The sequence below is a fragment of the Xiphias gladius genome, chromosome 16 (assembly GCF_016859285.1).
Source record: "Xiphias gladius isolate SHS-SW01 ecotype Sanya breed wild chromosome 16, ASM1685928v1, whole genome shotgun sequence".
Taxonomy (NCBI): Eukaryota; Metazoa; Chordata; class Actinopteri; order Istiophoriformes; family Xiphiidae; genus Xiphias; species Xiphias gladius.
This window is the reverse complement of record NC_053415.1, coordinates 28,662,348-28,683,614: the sequence shown is the minus strand read 5'-3', so window position 1 is coordinate 28,683,614 and position 21,267 is coordinate 28,662,348. Positions and strand designations below refer to the sequence as shown.

Genomic DNA, 21,267 nt, shown 5'->3' with positions numbered 1-21,267 from the left:
GAAGTCCAAGCAGCGACAGCCCTGTTAACGGGATGGGTTTAGCAAACAGAAAGTTATCTAACCACCAGTTTGTTTGCATTAAATCAGTCCCGACTTTCGGAGTTGAGAGCAGGTTTGTCTGTTGAGTTGCACGACCAGATTATCCTCGCTCTTCCTGAGTTTTACGGGCGAGCAGATTCCTGGTGCAGCAATGGGTGATGGATGATTGACAGCTGAGTCATGGTTGTTACCAAACCCTGTTACCAAACCACGGAGGAGCAGCAGGATGGTCACACTGAGCTCAGAGGGTTAAACAGACAAGCGAACAAAGTCGCCGTGAGGTATCGGGCCGAGGGTGATTCGATAAACCAACTAGGAGACATGAGTTGTGTAAACAGAGGTGGTGCGTTATGGCTGGTGTGTTATAACGGCCGGCTGTCTCTTTTTTTGGGGGGTGGGGGAGGGGGTTTGACTGACAGGGACAGCCTCTGCCTCCTTTTGGTCAGCAGCTATTTAATGACTCGGGGACTGTTGTCACTTCGACACAGATATGCTGCTGCTTTTTAACTTATTTAACCAACCAGACGCTCAGATGTGAGATTTTAATGAGCTCCGGTCAAACAATCACAGATCGATCTGAATAAAAGCCAGATCGACACTGATGGGGGTGACTGACGGGCTGGAGGTTGCATAAATGGTTGCCATGTCCCATCATTCCCCCCTGAGGGTCCCGACCTGCCAATGGGGAGCGTCGGTTGGGTGATGATGCAGGTTGTCCCCCCTGGTATAAAAACCTAAACCACCATCTGGGCCCTCCTGAGCAGTTGGAGCATTCCCAGCCTCGCCTCGGGTGGAGGGATTGCGAGGAGGGAAAGCAAAACTACACGGCCTCTCACTGTGTAGTTTTGTTTTTTTCGGGGGGGGTATTTCGAGGCTCGACCGTTCTCACCTTGGATTTTTCTGGAAAAAACTTTCTGGATAAGGAAACTGTTGCTTTTCAGAATCAGCTGGGCTCCGTCCCATCAGTCCGAGGCACTCTTGTGGATACAAGTGAGTAATTTCCACCTTGCGTCCCCATATGTCCTGTAATAACCTGCCTGTCTTTGCTGACTCATGTGGTTTATGGGGACTCGGCTCCGACTGAGCGGTCAGGACTGCTGTTTTTGACGAGCTCTCTTTGCCTTTTGGAGTGTTTTTGTTAGTTTTACATGTTTTCGGGTGCAGTTGGAAGCGGCCGCATGCAGCAAACTGTGCAGTGATCTGAGAAAAGCCAAGAATAGCCGCTGATAGCATGAGAGTGGACTCTCAGCTGGGCGGCTGATGGCTTTTTAAGGGAATCAGCAGCAGGGCTATCACTTGCACCTCCAGCTATGTGCCACATGGTGGCTGTCAATCAAACCGATTGGGGTCGGGGGGGGGGGCCGTGTGGTGTATTTTTGGCCACTGCCATATCTGTCGCTCAGATTCCAGTCTGTAAATATCAGCTGAGATTAACGGCTTAGTTCCACATTTGCAATCTTTTGATTTAAAGTTGTGTATTGATTGTTGACTGAAAAGACCGTGATCATTCCAGTGTTGATCAGCTTGTCGACTGCAGAGAGAATCTGAGAAACTCTGCCTTCACCTCAAATCAGCCGACAGCACTAGAAAAAAAACCAGCTGTCCTGACGAGGCGTTTAATGTCACATTCAAAAACCAGTAACAATCAGATCAGATAAATCACCACTTCTTCTGATTGATTATCAGTTTCTTAAAACAATATTTAGATTTTTATTAGAAGGTTAATTGAAATTTCACTTTCCTGTTCTCTCTTTTAAATCTTTTAAATCTCCATATATATCCATTTATATCTATATGGATATATATATAGATGTATATACAGTAAAAATAAAACTGGCTTCACTTTTTCTGCTTTTTCTGCTGGTCGCTTTTTAAAAAATACATTGTAAGGTATTTATATTGTTGTGTGGGCAGATATTTCAGGTAAGATTATAAATCATGGAGGATAAAAAGTGATCTTGCTGCATCAAAGTCATAATAAAGTACATACTTAACCAGAGCTTTTTTTTGTGAAACGGAAAGGAAAAAGGAAAAGAAAAAAATAAATTAGTCACTTTTATAAATGTTTCTTTTTCCTGTGAAAGAGTTTTGTGGAGTTTAAGAATAGCATATGTCATATGATACAGTTTACTGTAAATATAGTGGATATTTTCTGATTTCAGGGCTGTAAAAATAAAAATGACGCTCTTGTTTTCTGCTGGTCACTTCTTTTGATGTACTTTTTTATATATTGTCATGTGTTTATGTTATAATATATTTTGGTCTTATTTTTTTAAGTATGTGATGATTTGGACCAAATTTGGAAGTGTGTATTAACAAGGATAAAAGTGGTTTTGTGCTAAATCAAAGTCCTGATAGATTAAAACGGAATTATTCCGAAACATAAAGAAAATCGAAGCTGCACAAACCTTTACCTGTAGCTGTCAAAAATAGTCGAAAATGCCCGAAAAGTTTTTAGAGCCAAAGTTGACCTGCTTTGGTTTTTATTTTTCCTCAGCAACAGTCAAAACCCCCAAAATACTCAGTTTACTGTCCTGGAGGAAAAAAAGAAAACCATTAGCATCAAATATTCAACTCAATCTGTCTGAAGAGCTGGAAGTAGTGAAAGTACTACTATGGAACGAGTCAAAATTATAAATTAGATTAGATCAATCGACTAATTGATCCAGATCTAGAGAAAATATTTATCTTTATTAACAAATAAATGTATACTTTAAAAGGTTTCATGTGTTTTTTTTTCTTGGGGGGAGGCGCAAATATACTTTAAAGCCGCTAAACCTCTTCCCCAGCTCCTGTTCACACCTGCTGTAGAAGTCTAACAAAAACTTTTATGACGCAGTTCTATGGCCCTTTTTTATCCTTTTCAAACATTTAAGCAAGTCAGTAAGGACATGAGTTTTAAAAACAAGTGAACCTACGTTTTTTTCGTTTGTTTTTATCGTAAAACTTTCCATTCACTTTGTAAAAAGGATCTCTGACTTGCTCCTGTAGCAACTGTAATAAAGTCGTAAAAGTCATAAACGTTTTGTAAAGTTTGTCTCCTCGTAAACTGAAACATTCAGGGGTCCTGAACAGAATTTAAGGCCACTAGTTATTTTCAACTAATGAACATAAAAATGAAATATTTTTGGTTATTAAAGAGTTGTGATCAAGACATGAAGAAATATGAGAGCTAGAAAAACAGTAAAACTAAAAGTAATAACTATAAATAAAAATCCAAATACAACAAAAATGCATCAGATCAAAATATTTTTGATACTTCAGTTTATTTACATATAAGCCAACTTCAGATATTTGTACTAGGATCAACTGCGATACACAAACAATAACAAACTCCATTTAAAAATTACTGAATTTTAAATCAAGGATTAAATTGAAGTGCAGTTCTTTGAAACTTAAAAACATCTCGTTCTTTCTTTTTTAAACGACGACATTAAAGTAGCAACATTAACATGTTTTCCACAAAGTTCCTAAAATAAATATGAATTTTATCAACATTTAACATAAAAAAACTGTCTTGAGTTTTTAATTAGGATTTTTTAAAACTTTTAAACAGCCGCAATAATTAGAGAAGTATGTAATACATGTAACATTTATATAAAATTTACAAACGACTCATTAAAAGGTTTTCAAGTGATAAATAAAACTCAAATTCACGCTAAACTTAATTTTTTGACCGTTTTACAATCAGTCCAGTACATAAAAATGATATTATTTTACTTTTAATTTACTGTTTTTCATTTACTTTGATTTATAAAAATCTACGTTTCTTATAATAAGTAAAAGACAGATGGTGTTGAATAATATAAAAAAGAAGAAAAAGACTAAAGTTTACTTCTGATGCAGTTCATGTATAAAATACAACACGAAGCTTAAATAATCATGACGTTTCTAATAAAACAAGAATAACGATTTAATCAGGATCCATTTAAACGGAAGAAAACACACAAGATAAGAGAATCAGGAGATAAAGAATTTCCACTGCGTTGTTTAATTTATCTGTGAACAGCTGTGACAATAAAAATAAACCTGCTGAGGTTAAATTTGACTCCTCATCTGAGACAAAAACCAGAACCCTGAGGGGTCAGAGAAAGACCCGAGTCCACGTTTATGCTGAGGTCACACCAAGGTCACAATACGTCTGTGGAAATGATTATTTATCGTTCAGTTATTGATTATCTGTAGGTTTTAATCTGAGTTCAGAGTCAAGTTCATTCAGACCAGATTTTTCATTTTTCTTCTGATATTTTCCTTTTTTCTTTTTCTCAACTTTCTTTCCTATTTTTGACATTTTATTTCTTCTCTTTCTCTTCTTCCATCTCTTTATCTCTCTCACCTTTTCTATTTTTTCTCCTCTATTTTTCTTCTTACCATCCGTTTCTCATTGTTTTACTTTTTCCTTTTCCTTCTCTTCTCATCTATTTTCTCCTTTTTTCATGTTGTCCCATCCTTTGTTATTATAATTTTGCTTTTTCTCATTGGAAATGGATTCACACTTATGAAAGTGCTACGAAAAGTTTGTTTAATCACACATAATACCGATTTGTTTGGTCAGTCGAGTTCTTTGTGACCAAAACGTTGCTTTTCTTATTCTGAAGTCACGGTACTTAGAAACCATTATTTAATATTTACAGAGCTGTTTTCCTGCTCTGTCGTGTCCTGACTGTTTTAGACTCAGTTTGTCGTCCAGGCTTCACCTGCCGCACGGTCTTTGCACTTTTCTTCTTCTTCTGGTTCCTCTGATGACTCTAACACCCGGCCAACCTCCAGCTGCTGCCGTCCGTCAGCATCATCTGCCCGCCGACGAACCCCGCCCCTTGACATTTATAACTCCTGGCTGTCTCACCTGTCTCACCCCCATCTCTCCCGTCTCGCTTCTCTGAAACTCAAACCTCTGTGCTGAGTGAAGCTGCAGGCGACACTCAGCACATTCTCAACCTTTACATTTGTGCATGAACACAACCCTGGATGGAAACGACAGATTAAAACCAATTGATAAAGAAAAGTGTGTTGCTGCACTGGTTCAGGGCAGCAACAGAGAGGCTTCATGTTGGACCGCGGTTCATTTTTGTCCCACAATATTCGCACCACACAGGTTGATGGGAACATTCCCCAGCAGACTTGCTTTTGCTGCCTTTCTGGGGATTTGTTTCAATTTAGCGTCCCAATAGGTCGTCCAGCCAAAACAACAACATGTGTCATTTGTCATCTGAAACTGTCGGTGGGAGTGTCTCCTGATCAGATATCTCCGTGGTTGAAGACACAGAAAGCTACTCATAAGCTCGCCCTCCGGGGAAAATGTAAACACAGATTGTTTTTAGTGTTTGCTGTCGTTTGTCAGTTTTTCAGTTTCTTGAATCCAGTTCCAGAACGTTGACACTGTAAAAAAATAGTTTAAACACAACCTTTTTCCCGTGGTCGGGACTCGGTAAGGTCACCAGTCAACTGAGACCGCTGGATTAAAGAACAGCGCTTTAGTTGAGGTCTGGTGGTGTTGCAGGCAGAGGTGGTCAGCACGTAGATCGGTCTACTGGTCCAGATCCTGATCCTGGTTAGTCCTCCTTAGTCTGCGAAACGGTTGTATGATGTCTTGGAAAACCACGTGGAGAACTTGATGGAAACCTGGCGTTTCTGCTGGTCTCATGTGTTGGTGTGAGGAAGGTTCCAGTCTCCTCGCAGCTCCTCACAGACCTGATGGTTTTCTTTCTTCACGCTTCGTGGACGTCGGCATTTAGTCACTCAATCCGTTTCACTTTACTTTTTCTTGTCCACACAATCACTGTTACACCTAGGACAAGCTGAGCGTAAAAACTTTTTCAAATTCCCTGCGTTTCCACTCAATTGAAATTGAAAATTGAAAATGTGCATAAAAACTGTATGTTTGAAGCGAGGCTCCAATGAAAGACACTGTCCAGGTGCATTATGGGAAATGTAGGCTCCAGTGTTGTTGGGGAAAAAGTCGGCGTATTTACACCTATGCTCAGATTTACGCTGTGTTCCACACCAACACCATATCACGGTAAACTAGAAAGTGAAGTAATTCAACGTAATGTGACACAGGTACCTGCTCGCTAACTAACCAGTTGGGATCAGCTATCACAAACATCAGCAAACGGGACAAAACAATAGTGACCTACTGGCCCAGTGAAACATAGAAAAGCTAGTTTTACACAACTGTCAAGCAAAAACAGAGCAACCACCGCATCCGCCTTCAAGACTTTCAACTCTCGGAGGTCTCTCCACCATTGGAAAACCTCACCGATGTTAATGCGGCTCTTCACTCTCAGCTTATCAGAGCACTTCCATTTTCAGTTTTTGTTCTTCTGACCTTCTCCTCTCTGGCTGTTTCTCAGTCAATTCTCCTTCTTGACTGCGATTGTGTTGTGGAGTTCAGCACGTTAGCATGTACCCTGTTTATCGTCTCTCTTCCCCCAACTCCCTTCTTCTTTCCCTTTTCCTGTGGATGAGCACGACCTCATTGGATTAGATTTGCTGACTGTACCTTTACGGATCCCTCAGTATAATGAACCACACCTCACAGGTTGTCAGTCCACATTCTGAGCTGGACAGTAAAAACTGAAGGCCTTGTCTTTACAACAAAGTTAATGCCATGACAGTTTGTCAGCATCAACAACTACAGCTCCCATGAAGCTTTGGGATGCTGTAATCTGAGCAGCAAAAGATGCATCTATTTGTGGAGAGAGGAATTATGGGACGACAGTGGCTCCTTTTCTAAAGGCTGCTTCTGCGTTTCCAAGACTGAAGGAGGAAGGAAAGGAAACGAGACATTCCTCCTGCTGTGATCAGAGCTGAGACCAAACACCAGTAGAATCTTTTTGAGATGTTTCACAGCTGACGATTAACAAACGATTCATGGCTTTATTTACTTCTGTTTTTCCTTTGCAGGGTGCCGACCAACATGTCAACACAGGCGCCGACATTCACGCAGCCGCTACAGAGCGTCGTGGCACTTGAGGGTAGTGCCGCCACGTTCGAGGCTCAAGTTAGTGGTAAGAAACTTCTGGTCTGTTTCTGTTTCGAAACAGTAACCAGGTCATTTGTACTGAGAAGGCAGATTTGTCCAGATGAGGTTAGGGAATCCAGAACCTTTCAAGACTCGATACTCATGCTCATTAGACCTGAACAATAGTAGGGATATGACATTAAAGTTATCTGTAAAAAGTTCATCCAAACTTGTGTAAATGTGATATTTCTGATTCCTAATTTTCCAAATGAAATAGGGACATTCTGAAAAGTGATTAAATGACTGTAATGGTGGTTTTAGAAGTTTTGTTTCTGTAAATCACACTTACTTCACTTCACTTCAGTTTTTCCTTCAGGCAGCCAACTTCATTTCATTTCCTTGAAAATCGGTTTGCAGACACTATGAACTTGCATGAAGTTATGAACCACACAAACATTTGACTTTAAATCTCTCATTTTTGATCCCGAGATTGAAAACTTCATCTACGTTTCTTATGTTTTTCAACTATATTTTTCTTAAATTTTTAATAAATGTAAATTTTTTCCCCAAGATTAAAACTTTAATTGTGATTTTGAGATTAAATTTTCAGACATTTTTAAATTTTTCATTTAAACTCAGATTTTTTATCCCAAAAACAGAGTTTTATTCTGAGAGTTCTTAAATTTCTTATATATTTTTGACTTTATTCACACTTTTTTCCCCAAGATTAAAATTTTAATCCGAAATTTGGATTTTTTTTTTCTTGAATATTTGATTTCAATCTCAATCTTTTTTTTTTTTTTTTTTTTTTTTTTTCTTAAATTTATGTCATTTGAGATTTAATCTTTACTTTTTAAACATTTACCTTTACAACATTAAAACCTTCATCTGAAAGTTCTAATATTCCTCAAAAACTAGAATTTCTTTTTATGTTTGAAAGCCTATTAACGTCGAATTTCCTTGGTCATAGTATAAATTGTTAATCTGTTAATCAAATTTTTGATATTATTCAAAAAGTTTCACTTCTTTTCTCTAAATGTTTTACTGAAATCTCTCATTAGTTTGATTTTAATACTATATTCTTGAATATGAGATTAAAACTAGAGTTCTTAATGTTTTTTTAAATGTTTCCTAATCTCACATTTCATATCCTGAGATTAAACCTTTTGATTTGAGATCCAACAAGAGATTTTGATTTTATTGATAGTTTTTTTTTTTTTTTTACTTAAATCTCACATATATTTTTCAACAAATTCTGATGTCAGTTACATTTGTGATTTTGAGATGAATCTTTCTTAGAGGTTAGAGTTTTGTTATATTTTTCAACAAGTTTAAACTCAAATTTAATCTCACGTTTTTAAAATCTGAGAATAATTAACCTAAAAAATCAAACTGTATTTTGTACCTTAAGCAAGTTTCAGGTTTGATAGTTGAATAGAAATGAACTACGACAAATCATCTGAAAACAGTTGACTCTGTCCACCATCAGTTTACCTGTAATTCCATGTTGTTCTCTGGATTCTCTGACAGCAGCACGGTCTGGTTCTCCTCTCCCCTGCAGGTTCTCCAGTTCCTGAGGTGAGCTGGTTCCGTGATGGCCAGGTTCTTTCCACCGCCGCTCTGCCCGGCGTTCAGATCTCGTTCAGCGACGGCCGCGCTGTTCTGAGGATCCCCGCTGTGACCGCCGCACACAGCGGAAGATTTTCCGTCAGAGCCACCAATGGCGCTGGACAAGCCACGAGCACTGCTGAACTCCTCGTTACAGGTGAGAACGCAGGTAGATGCAAATTACACACTTGGAGATCATGCATTTTGTTCAGTTTTAGGGGTAACAGAGCTGAGTGTCATCGGCGTAGAAATAATTATGGATGTTGGGATTTTCTACAGTTCTTACAAGATACACATTCATAAAACATGGTATTCTGGTGGATAAATACTGGTTGGTATCTGAGACTAGACACAATATAAAGAAACTGGCTTTTGAGCTTTAGTTTAAATCTATCAATCTATTAAATCTATCAATTTTCATTTCCAGCGGAGACGGCGCCTCCCAGCTTCCTTCAGAGACTGCAGAGCTCGACAGTGAGACAGGGCAGCCAGGTCAGACTGGACGTCCGAGTCACGGGTATCCCCACACCTGTAGTGAAGTTCTACAGAGAGGGAGCCGAGATCCAGAGCTCGGCCGACTTCAGGATCTTCCAGGAGGGAGACCTGTACAGTCTGCTGATTGCTGAGGCCTTCCCAGAGGATTCTGGGACGTATTCTGTGACCGCCACAAACAGCAGCGGACGGGCCACCTCCACCGCCGAACTGCTGGTTCAGGGTGAGGACCTTTAAACTGTTTAAACTGTGTTGTAACAAGTACATTATATTCAGATCTCCAGGAACAGTTTCTGGGAAATGCTGGTTTCAGCTGTCTGTCTTAGAGTCAAACGTTACAGGTTCCGGGATAGTTTTAGTTTAATCTGTGAGTCCAATACAGACACAGGTCCAGGATATGTTAGCCTGGCTTAGCACCAAGACTGGAATCGGGGGAAACTGTTAGCCTAGCTCCATCATAGCCCAAAATCTACAGTCTATTTCCACCAAACCTCCTGGTGATGGTTGATCTATATGTTAAAGTTTAGATTTTTTAAAAAATATAACATTATTGGTCGATACCACTCAAGCCAAATTTACCAAAACACCACACCACAAATCTCTAAATTAATATGATTTTAAACATTTTAGTCTAAAATTGTATTCGTCTTCTAAAAAGAAACTGTGTATACATTTGAGTCAGTGTGTTGAAACATGAATTTGAGTGGTTCTGGATACTTCCGAGAATCTCATGATATACTGATCGTGAGATGACGCAGTGATATATTGCAACATTCATTCATTTAATCCATGTCACCTACTAAATTACGCGTATGTGTTCAGGTGAGGAAGCCGTTCCAGCAAAGAAAACCAAGACAGTGATTTCAACCTCTCAGATTTCACAGACCCGCCAGACCAGAGTGGAAAAGGTACAAAAGACTCCACAAACATTCAACTCTCGAATATAAATGATGTAAAATATGAGAAGTAAAGTTTCAGTTTTTAACGACGCTCATCTTTTTTGTAAATGTGGTTTGTTCTCAGAGAATGGAGGCCAGTTTCCAGGCAACTGCCATGATGGAGATGCAGGTGGAGGGTGCCGAGCTGATTCAGCAGCTGGCTCACAAGACTCCGCCCAGAGTCCCTCCCAAACCCACATCCAAGTCCCCGACGCAGCACTCACTGGTCGCCAAGGTGACCGGAGGACGCCAACAGTCGCCGTCACCTGTCAGACATGTGAAGGCGCCCACGCCCACACCTGTCAGGTGGGTGGAGCCTTTACTGCTAATGCTGGCTTTTGTTTATATTATAATATTTTAATACCTACCGTGGCCCTGAGGTGCAAAACGTAACAACAAAACATTACAGAAATTTGTTGTTTTGTTTTGCACGTCAGAGCCACCATGAATACCAGCTTTCATCTACACGTTTCAGTGGCTTCATTTTGTCCTGAATGTTGTAGAAAGCAATCGTAGAGAGTCAGAGTTAATCTTCAGTAGATCAGTGAAGTTCAGACGAGTGAGCGGGCCGATGGTGTTATTGGAGGTTGGCCCTCTGCAGGCCTGTAACGTGACCGCCCTCCCCCATCTCCAGGGCTGCCTCTCCGACCTCAAGACTCTCAGTCTCCCCCATCAGGCCGGTCAAGTCTCCCATCACCACGCGCAAGCAGTTGGTCACTGGCGTCGACGTCCTGCCACCCTGGAAGCAGGGAGACTACATGGCTGAGGCCAGCTACAGCAGCATGACCAGTATGACCAGTATGGCCGGCAGCACTGTCACCCAGCTGGGCCAGGAGCAGCGCTGGGAGCAGCAGGTCACTGCGGTCAAAGAGGTAAGGGAGGGGCCGCTGGGGGTCAGGGGATCCACGTTGTCACCTGGTGGTCAACGAGTCCAAAGAGCAGTTTGAGAAACGAGGAGGACGGACGGTGTCAGATCACGATTTTTAAAACTTGCACATAAAGATCTTGTAAATATCAGACATTTGAGTTCTTGTGTGTTTTTACTCTTTTCACCGTATCGGTGCCGTTTACATCAAACATTACGCTCCTTCTTCTCACAGTCATCACTCAAAATCTGTGACACACATATTTTTACATTCAGTGTGACTTAGACTTCCAGAAGATATCATTATCTCACATGTCCATCCACGATATTAGTGTTTAATGTTTTTGAAATGTGTTTTTTTTGTCCTTTAAACCGTCCTCCTTTTTGAACGATTTCTCGTGAGTGTGACTGTTCAACTTTTACTTTACCCGTTCCCAAATGCGAGTGATACAATATAATGACATTTTTTGTAGTCAGGTTTTATGTGTTGAATATTTTTTCTTAATAACTCTCTGATGGCCCCGTCTGTGTTTGAATCCTCTTGTACCACTCACCTAAGCAAAAGAAAACTCGATGTACCGTCTCACTCTTTTAAATGTAACTAACCAACATTCAGAGGCAGCATGATGACACTGAAGAAAACAGCCCTGTTGTGATGGCGATGATGAAAAGGAAGCTGGAAGAACAATAACAAACATGTTCACCATTTAATCCCACTGTTGTCTTCTTTGTCTGGATTGACTCAAAACTTCCAATCTGTTTGCAGTTGTAATGAACATTAATATGATTTACTTTATATATGAGTGAATGTATGTGAACATTTCTAACCCCAGTTCCAGCCCGGTTGCATTGTATCATCTTTTCAGCAACACACACACACACACACACACACACACACACACACATATATATATGTATATATGCAGTGCATTCAGAAAGCTTTCAGACCACCTCAGTTTTTTACAATTTGTTGTTTCATATTATTTTTGAATAATGTTTTTCAGAAAAAGTCTCTGGTTTAAAGTGTTTTAGGGTTTTGGTTGAGAGACGGTGAATCTCACCTTCAAGTCACCCAAAGTCCTCCATCATACAGTCCAGTCATTTCCACTTCTTCCATCCTTCTCATTTTAGTATGAATGTTTTTGCCCATCAGCATTGTGTCAGTCACTTTGAGATTCTTGCTTTGTGCCACTTTTTTCTCCACTTCTCCTAAATACTCTTCACTTCATTGGCACTTAATATCAATATGGTCCGTTTTGATTTGGTTATCAGCCTCAAACTATCAAAACGGAATCTGAATCATCTGGACCACAGGATGACCCGAGTTTTACCCAGAACGAGGGATGGGACCATTCTGCAAGCCATGAGGAGATGACACGTGACCCTAACTTTCATCATTCAGGTCATTCAGACTCTTATGTTGATGAGTTTAACACAAGCCAGGGAAATTGTGAAATTTATAATGACCGAGATGCGACTTCATCAGTCAAAGAAGAGCGTGAGGCTTTTGAGAGTCCAGTGGGGATGCCATCAGACAGTGTAAGCGATGACGAGACAGCGTATGAGATGTGTTTTAGTCCGTCATACATCACTGAAGATCTCTCATCTGTCTTTAACCACAAAGACTCGTCTCCTGTTTCAAACAAGGAGCACGTACACCTCGATTCAACCGGAGGAACTTTCACATGTCATAACCGAGACGTCTCACCGGTTTCGTCTGACGAAGAGATTCCTCCAGGTGTTAATCTCAAGGAGTGGTGTTACCGTGATCCAAACCAAGATGTCCACCCGGCGATCCAGCAGCCTGAGGAGCAGGTATCTCTTGATTTGTCACAAGTGGATGCCTCACAAATCCTCCTTATCTTTTTTGAGCACTTTCACCGCCTCTTTTTTTAGTTTTGTTGCCACTAGGTTGTGGTGGTTACATCACTTTTCTTCACCTTCAGCGGTTTTTCTTCTTTTAGTGTTGCTCTTTATTTTCCCCTCAGCTGATTTCAGTGTTTTAATTACTGCATGTCAAACAGATGAACATGTGTTGTCCTTGTCAGATAAACTTAAACATTTCACATGAGTACATTTACACGCACACTAGTATCCTGTCCATGACGTTTCCATAGTTAAATTTATAGTCTATTATCATATTTTTGTTTTTCTGAATGTGGACGGTGATCCCAAATGTGGATCGTTTCTGCCTTCTTTCAGTTTCCAAAAACCAGGAATAAGTGCTGATCCAGGTTTTTAGTACTCAGTAACAGAGATACTGCTGTAAGTGTACAGGTACTCATTGAGTGGTGATTTCTGACGAGTTTTGGTGTCTTTGCAGAGGCAGGAAGTTGTTGAGGGGTAAAATGTTTGTAAAATGTTTCATCAGATTGATAATTATGTCCAAATGCTCAAATTAGACATTTTTTTACACATACAATTAATTCATTCTGGTCCCTCCATTTAGTAATTTGTGCCCTTGAATGACTTTAAACTGTAGCTCTACTGCATCAAGTCAGCTGCATGTCTGGAGTCAGGACATGGTTAGCCTAGCTTAGCATAAAGACTGGAGTCAGTGGGAAACTGATATACCCACCAACACATTTAAAGCTCAGTGATTAATGTTGTATCTTGTTGATTTATTCTGTTAACAAACAGAAATGTAGAAATCACAGTTACATGCTGGAAGTATTTCTTGTCATCCACCTAACGTCTTTCTTCTGTGCATCACCTCCAAATGTTTTCCAAATGTTTCCCCAAGAATTTTGGTAAGGTAACTCCCCTTAAAACCACAATTGTTGTTTTTACATTTCGTTTTGTGTACGGATCAGGTGTATTTTCAATCTTTTGACATAGCCAAACCAGCTGGTTTTCCTTGCCTCCAGTGATTATGCTAAGCTAAGCTAATCATGCCCTGACATGAGATTTATATCCCTCTGAGCATCTAACTGTCAGAAATTATTTCATTTTGTCAACTGAAATGAAAACTGTCACTTCCAGATTAGCATCTGCAGCCAGCTAGCTAATTAGCTGACGCTACCTGATAAGCTTGTTGAAAACTTTCAGCTGACATGTTTGAAAAAGTAACCCTGTAAAAGGGTCTTAAATATGAACTGGATGTCAACATAGATGCTATAATGCTAAGAGACTGAGGCAAAAGCTAACAGGTCAGAAGAGATGGAAATAAAGCAGGCAAATAAGACTATTTCTAAAAATGTTGAACTACTTCTTTCATTTGAAAGCATCCCTAGCCACAGGGGACAGGAAAAAATGGAATGAATTTGAAAGTGGTGTTAAGCTGAGAGAGTTAATGGGTTATTTCAAGTGCACAAATGAACAATTTGAGGGAACTAATGCTAAAACGAGGACATGTCCATATTTTCCCTCGTGTACCTGCCTGTCTCTGAATCTCCTTCCTGCCATGGATGTCCTGAGATCTATGTGCTGCTGGTTGTGTCTCCAGGCTGAGGGAGGGAAAAGAGCCGGTGCGGTGGCCACAGTAGTGGCCGCCGTTGACCTCGCTCGCGTCCGTCGGCCCGTGCATGCAGAGGGCGGCCGAGCTGAAGAGGAGGAGGCTGTAGAGGTGGAGTTAAAGCAGCAGGTCACCGCTGCCGCCACAGCTGCTGATCAACAGCATCAAGCCGGCTGGACAACAACAAGAGTGCAGGCTGGCAAAATGCTTACTACTGCTCAGGAGTTTACACCTGAACCAACCCTGCTGCCGCCTCAGGTTAGATAGGCCTGTAGCACAAAGAAACACCAAAATTACCAACAGATATTTGGATCAAAATAGTTGGTGTTGTGATATATAAGAATCATATTTTACGACACTGGCAAACAATTTTGCAGGTTACATGAAAATTTTGAGATTTAACAAAATTTCTGTCCTAAAAATCCCTACAGTCCCATTATCTGTTACGTTTATTAATTCAGGCTTTTTTTTTTTTTTAAACACATATAATTGTAAGGTGGAAAAAGACTATGCACAGGTTCTATAATGTTAATTAGGTATTATACAATGGCAATAGCAGACTCCCTGGTGTTCACATATGATTTGGAACAGAACGTAAATACAATAACATGATCTCAAATGTCTGTGAAGAGATGATAACGACTCCCATGATAACAAACTTGTGTGAAGTAATTGTAAAATAAAATAAAAATAATAAAACATTTCTTGAAAATAAGCAAAATTATTTGCCAGTACTCAAAGATAATTACTCCGAAAGGATAACTCCCTTGACAACAACGTTATAATCTGAAATACTTAGAGGAATAAAGTATTATTCAAAACATTCACATTTGTATATATATTGTCCTGCTTTTAAAATCTTCCTGAGGATGTAATACTCTTGTGAACTCTGTTGGTTACTACAGATTCAGAGAGCGACAGAAATCACCTCCCACGTGGACACTGGTGTCACCCCGTCCCCAGTTCCACATTTCACAGTTTCTAAAGTTTCTGTTCCTAAACATGAACATAGCCACGAGGTAAGGAGAGGCAACATCAGGCAATCAGTAGAAAATAAGATGCATAGAAAGAGGGAAACACGTGGACTGACAAATAACACTTTCAGATTTAATGCTGAAATAATAACCATACTTTAGTCAATAATCCAACCTGTAACTGACCCTCTGCTAAACCCGAGCCCCCTTTGCTAATGTTGCTAACCTGTCAATTTATACATTCAGGAATGTGACGTATACAGTTTACAGTGATGACAGTGGCTGATTTCCCATCAAATTGAACAGTAATTTATGAAACAGTAAGTCTTTGATTTCAGTCAGAGCTTTTCATTTCCAGCCAATGATTATTAGTTTTGCCTACTGAAATTATTACTGTATCTGGCAGATTTGATCACCTGCATCTAACTAGCCGATTAGCTGATGCTAATTCCTGAGTTGGTTCAAAACTCAGGAATACTTCAATGTTTCCAGGGGACCCCTTTCAAGCAAGGACTACGTAAAAGTGGTCACTTGATGGCTACGTACATGATATTCTGTAGAGGACATGGAAATGAGGAAACAGCATTCTTCTTACATAGCAGTGTACACTGTAATAAAAATGAATCAAAAAATGAATTGCAACTGATAAACTTAATACTATCTCAAACTTGACTGGGGTTACTGAAATGTAAATTTCTCCAAACCCCCCCAAAATTATATAGTAATTATCTATATGCTAACTGTTGGCCTTGGAAGTAATGCTAGGTTCCAGTTGTAGGTAGTAAGCTACATTGCTCGCCATGCTAACATTAGCAGTGTAAATTTTTTTTGGAAAACCTAAAAAAAGACTTGACCCTCTATACTCTTTGTATTGGGAGTATCTCCATGATTGGAGCTCCATGTGCACAACTTCTACATGTGGAAAGAAAGCTAAACTAAGCTATGACTGAATTGTTGCTGTTTGGAGGAGGGGTTCAGCAAACAGTCAGTTGGTTATTACTGCTTGCCTGAAATGCAAACTTGTTGTGAACTGTAGTGTAGAAGAATAATAAAATAATATAAAATAACAAAAATGAACAAAATGAATCCACCTTTAACCTTGTTTTTCTTCTCTCCCTTAATGAGTAAACACACTTAATCCAGTACCCAGTTATTAATCCGGCTTTATATAAAACTCCCTTCGTTTTCCCCCATTGTAGCTTTAATATAACTAACGTATTGTAGATCCCTGTCTGTGCTGTGGTTTAACACAAACTTTGAAAACAACACAACGTATTTTCTTGATGATGGTGTGGCTGTTCCTCCTCTTTGGATCGGTCAGGTTTCCATCGCTGGCTCAGCAATCGCCACTCTGCAGAAAGAGTTATCCTCATCCTCTGCCAGCGCTAGAAAGATCATCAAACCCGTCAAGTCTCCCAGTCCATCTCGTAGAATGGCAGAGACCAGAGTGACACCAGAGCCCATCCCTCCACCGTTCAAAGACTTCTCTGAGAAATATCAGAGTCGTTTTGGCACTGAGTTACACAGAGGGGTGTTGTACTCGGGGCGCACTGAGAGAATATATGAGGACTGGGAAGCCCAGGTTTGTAATCTAGTTTAGTGGGCTGGACCTGAACAGGACAAGAAAACCTGATTTTAGTAGATGAATGAAGAGCAAGATATCTCAGCAACTACTGGCCTGAATATCATGACATTTTCAGATGATTCCCAATATTTTTAATGACCTCTCTGGTTTTTAATGTAGTGCCACTAACTGGCCAAAATATCCACTTTAGGAAATATCAAGAAGGATTTTCCTGCCTCCCAGAGCCTGAATCGTTTTGATTTCAGTGATCCTTCTGATAATTCCAGCACCAAACTTTACAGTTTCATCTCCTCTACTCTCCGCTAAAACTGGTATTTTCATACCATGGGGATGTAGTGAAATACAGCTTTTCTTATGTCCGGTTTTCTTGATTCCTGTGAAAATCCAGGATAAATGTCCCTCTAATAAAAACTTTAACATGCTTGTTGATGCTATTGACGACTTCATTCTCACCTCTTGAGGCAATCCAGCCTCGCCTCCATCTTTCTGTGCTGTGTCATTTTTTCGTCAAATGTTGGATGTGAACAGCAAATTCAATGTCTTGTCCTATGTGTGTTTGTTATGTTGTGTCAATGTTGTGGATATTAGAAATAGGTCAGTATTTTGCTAGATTGCTTCATGCTAACAAATCTGTGACTATATGACAGGTGGTGGAGGCAGCAGCTGTACCTTCTGCAGGTGGCAGCGTGGTCCCAGCCACACTGGTGTCTGTAAGTGGCGTAGTCTTCCCCAGAACCATGAAATATATCCATGCATTTTTGGGAAAGTGACATTTCCTGAACATGTTATGTTTTGTCTGTAGGGCTTGAAAAACACAAATGTGACAGAGGGTGAGTCGGTGACTCTTGAGTGCCAGATAAGCGGTCATCCTACACCGGTCATATTGTGGTTCAGAGAGGACTACAAGATCGAGAGCTCAATTGATTTCCAGATCAGCTATGAAAACGGATTCGCCCGCTTGGTGATCCGAGAGGCGTTCGCTGAAGACAGCGGCCGCTTCACCTGCACCGCCACTAATGAGGCAGGAACCGTCAGCTCCTCCTGCTACCTGCTCGTCCAGGGTCAGTACAGACAGTAAAACAGGAGGAAAAGCACAAATAAACAAAACATTAATTGCTTTGCATCATATTTCACAAATATGAAGTTTTCAATTTAATTACTTGTGGAGACCCTCATGATTACATTCGGGGCCCTCTTCTGTCTTCATTTCATATTTAACCCTTTGCTAAGCCCTGCCCCCCTACGTTACTTTTGATACTTTTGTTTTTCCTTTCCATTATCACACTGCATAGACTGATTCTGTCTTTCTCTTTCAGTGTCCGAGGACATCGAGAGCAGAGAGGAGATCGCTGTCATCACCGAACATGTTGAAACTACTCAAGAGAAACTGTGAGTTGATCCAACGTCTTTTAAAGTATGCAAGACAAACCAATATAGTGTAGGTTGATAAACATAGTCTGCACCTGATAAACATCGATCAAAATGTAACTCAAGAAAAGATTCTTCAACTGGTTTATTTTTACATAGTTGAGACTTAAAGATAGCTAGTGGTACAGCTCGGCCCTGGAAATCCTAAAATGTATTATTTATTTCTAGAATAACTGAAGAAGCCAAAGAGGAAACCCTGTCTCAGGTCAGTGTGGCCGAGTCAGATTCTGCTGCCGCCGCTCCCTCCTTCATCAAGAAACCCAGCATCCAGAAGCTGGTGGAGGGAGGAAGTGTCATATTTGAATGCCAGGTCAGCGGGAGCCCCAAACCACACATCATTTGGAAGAAGAGCGGTATACCGCTCACTACCGGATACAGGTATAGAACATCATCTCCCTCCAGCTTGCACCAAACACGAGCTCTAACCTGAGATCCAAATGTCTCTGATTTTTGACAACCTGATATTTAATAGACCACCAGTATAAAACAAAAGTAATGCCAACATTTTCAAAATCTAATTGGAAATGACCATGAATAGTCCTGATCCCAATTTTAATGTGCCGTTACCATTTCTAAAGCACGAAGCAAACTTTATATTTTGAGCTTGATTTCTGGCAAGACTGAAAAAATAGATAAAATATCCGAATGATGTTTGTTCATATTGTGTCTGTAATGAACACTGCAGCCTGTAGGGATTACTAGTCATCACTGATTAGCCTATAACATGCCCTTCCCCTTTGCTGCCCATCAGATACAAAGTTGCCTACAAGAAGGAGACTGGAGAGTGCAGGTTGGAGATCTCCATGACCTTCGCTGATGACGCCGGAGAATACTCCGTGTTTGCCAAAAACCAGCTCGGAGAAGTCTCAGCCTCCGCCAGTCTGCTGGAGGAAGGTACATAACCATCTGCATCAATAAAATCTACCATCCTAATGATATAAGACAGGAGAGCAAAGAGGAAAAGAGATCAGACTAAAAGAGAAGTTATGTCTTCTATTATGACTTCATAACAAGAATTGCAAAGATTCTCTGTTTGCCTGTCAGGATGTGTTCAGTTAATGAAATAAGTTGCCTGAGCTCACATAATGTTAAGTGCTTTGTTTTGCTAACAGAGGAATACGAAGCCTACATGAAGAAACAGGAAGCAACCTTTAAGACTGAAATGACAGCCATGGTGCAGGAGCCCAAAGTGGGAGATGTTCCCCCCGTAGTTGTTACGACAATGGAGAAGATGACAACCACCATTATCTCAGGACAGGTAAGAGCATAATTAGCCACAGATGGAGTCTTGTAATTGTTTTGGATTATGTTAGTATATTTAATATATATATGGCCAAATTAACCCACTTGGGGGCGCTGGGTTACACGTAACAGCTCCTGTCAACACCACCACCGCCGCCACTCTGAGCATGGTGTATGTCTCCGGTCACCTTCAAGTAGTTAACGGATTTATATAGGAATAAGCACAGCTTCGATTAAATATCAAGTTAAAAATTAAGATATTTCATTTTTGACACATTGCCCTTTTATAGGACCTTAAGTTTAGGTATAAGGCAGGACCTCTTTCAATGCTTCTGTGAACATTGATTTCACTTGATACTTTAATTTAGTGGTGCAAAGTCACAAACAACTTTGCCAATAATCCAGTAACAACAGACATAATGATTTTAGGGCCCTAGGGTAGTCATCCACTTTAACTGGTTGATAATCCAGCCTTGCTAGAACTTTCACCAATGAAGCCTGAATGGTGGAAATATCCATTTAATTTTTCTCATAACCTATAAAAGATCAATCCCTACTACTTCTTGGACTTGGTTGGCAACCAGGAACTTTGTTTTAATAATCAACTGATGGTGATTGATTGACAGTGACTGGCAGTCATGGTTACAAAAAAAATGAAAAACTTCAAACTCGTAACACAACTCGTCACATCTGCAGGAATTCCATCTTTCTGCCATCGAGCAGAGGATAATCCAGGAGATTGAGCTCCGCATCATGATGATTACCTACAGAGAAATAGTGACAGAGGATGGAGAGTTGATGGTGACCGCTGCCCCCACAGAGGCCATGCAACCCGCATTTGATACTCCTGTCAAAAACTACAGGATCATGGAGGGAATGGGTGTCACTTTCCACTGCAAGATGGCTGGAAAGCCGCTGCCGAAGGTATAAAATATTTAACAAACAGCTTTCCTTTAAATAAACTGTCTCTGTTTAACTAAAATGAGTTTCACAAAAAAATTTAAAATAGAGTTGGAAATTGTACATTTGTATCCAAAGTGCTTTTACAATGAAATATTGTCTTTTGCCAGATTGCTTGGTACAAAGACGGCCAGCGCATCAAGCCTGGTGGCAATTACCAGATGGAGGTTCTCCAGGATGGACGAGCCAGCCTTCGTCTGCCTGTCGTTTTGCCAGAAGATGAGGGCATATACACCGCCTTCGCTACAAACATAAAGGGAAATGCCATCAGCTCTGGGAAGCTCTATGTGGAGCCATCCGGAACCGTAACACCTCAGAGATACACACCACAACCAGCAGTGCAGAGGATCAGGTAAGATTTCACTCAAAAGACTGAGAAATACTTTTAAAGTTTAGAATCATGAACACTTGGGTACTGATGATGATTATTACTTCCTCAGGTCCACATCTCCCCGTTCTCTGAGCCGCTCACCAGGGCGTTCTTCCAGCCGTTCACCCGCTCGCTCTCCTGCCCGAAGGCTTGATGAGACAGACGAGGCTCAGCTGGAAAGACTCTACAAACCTGTATTTGTCATGAAGCCTTCCTCATGTAAATGCTCTGAGGGTCAAACTGCCAGATTTGACTTGAAGGTTGTTGGCAGACCCATGCCCGACACGTACTGGTTCCACAACGGTGAGTAAAACATATGAAATATTCATAAACCCATTTCTTAAACAG

At 40.5% G+C, this 21,267-nt stretch overlaps 1 protein-coding gene across 1 annotated transcript in view; it reads left to right on the top strand.

Moving 5' to 3' along the window:
- The first annotated feature begins 821 nt into the window (after positions 1-821).
- ttn.1 (titin, tandem duplicate 1) overlaps positions 822-21,267 on the top strand; it is a 203,856-nt gene continuing 183,410 nt past the window's right edge. The window contains exons 1-19 of the mRNA XM_040148273.1: positions 822-1,029; positions 6,946-7,049; positions 8,565-8,768; positions 9,039-9,326; positions 9,926-10,011; positions 10,127-10,347; positions 10,676-10,913; positions 14,352-14,618; positions 15,266-15,379; positions 16,656-16,916; positions 17,567-17,629; positions 17,722-17,980; positions 18,236-18,308; positions 18,516-18,725; positions 19,099-19,241; positions 19,460-19,605; positions 20,286-20,513; positions 20,660-20,901; positions 20,990-21,222. Of these exons, the coding sequence (XP_040004207.1) occupies positions 6,959-7,049; positions 8,565-8,768; positions 9,039-9,326; positions 9,926-10,011; positions 10,127-10,347; positions 10,676-10,913; positions 14,352-14,618; positions 15,266-15,379; positions 16,656-16,916; positions 17,567-17,629; positions 17,722-17,980; positions 18,236-18,308; positions 18,516-18,725; positions 19,099-19,241; positions 19,460-19,605; positions 20,286-20,513; positions 20,660-20,901; positions 20,990-21,222 (3,367 nt within the window). The 5' untranslated portion in view covers positions 822-1,029; positions 6,946-6,958. The remainder of the gene's footprint in view (positions 1,030-6,945; positions 7,050-8,564; positions 8,769-9,038; positions 9,327-9,925; positions 10,012-10,126; positions 10,348-10,675; positions 10,914-14,351; positions 14,619-15,265; positions 15,380-16,655; positions 16,917-17,566; positions 17,630-17,721; positions 17,981-18,235; positions 18,309-18,515; positions 18,726-19,098; positions 19,242-19,459; positions 19,606-20,285; positions 20,514-20,659; positions 20,902-20,989; positions 21,223-21,267) is intronic.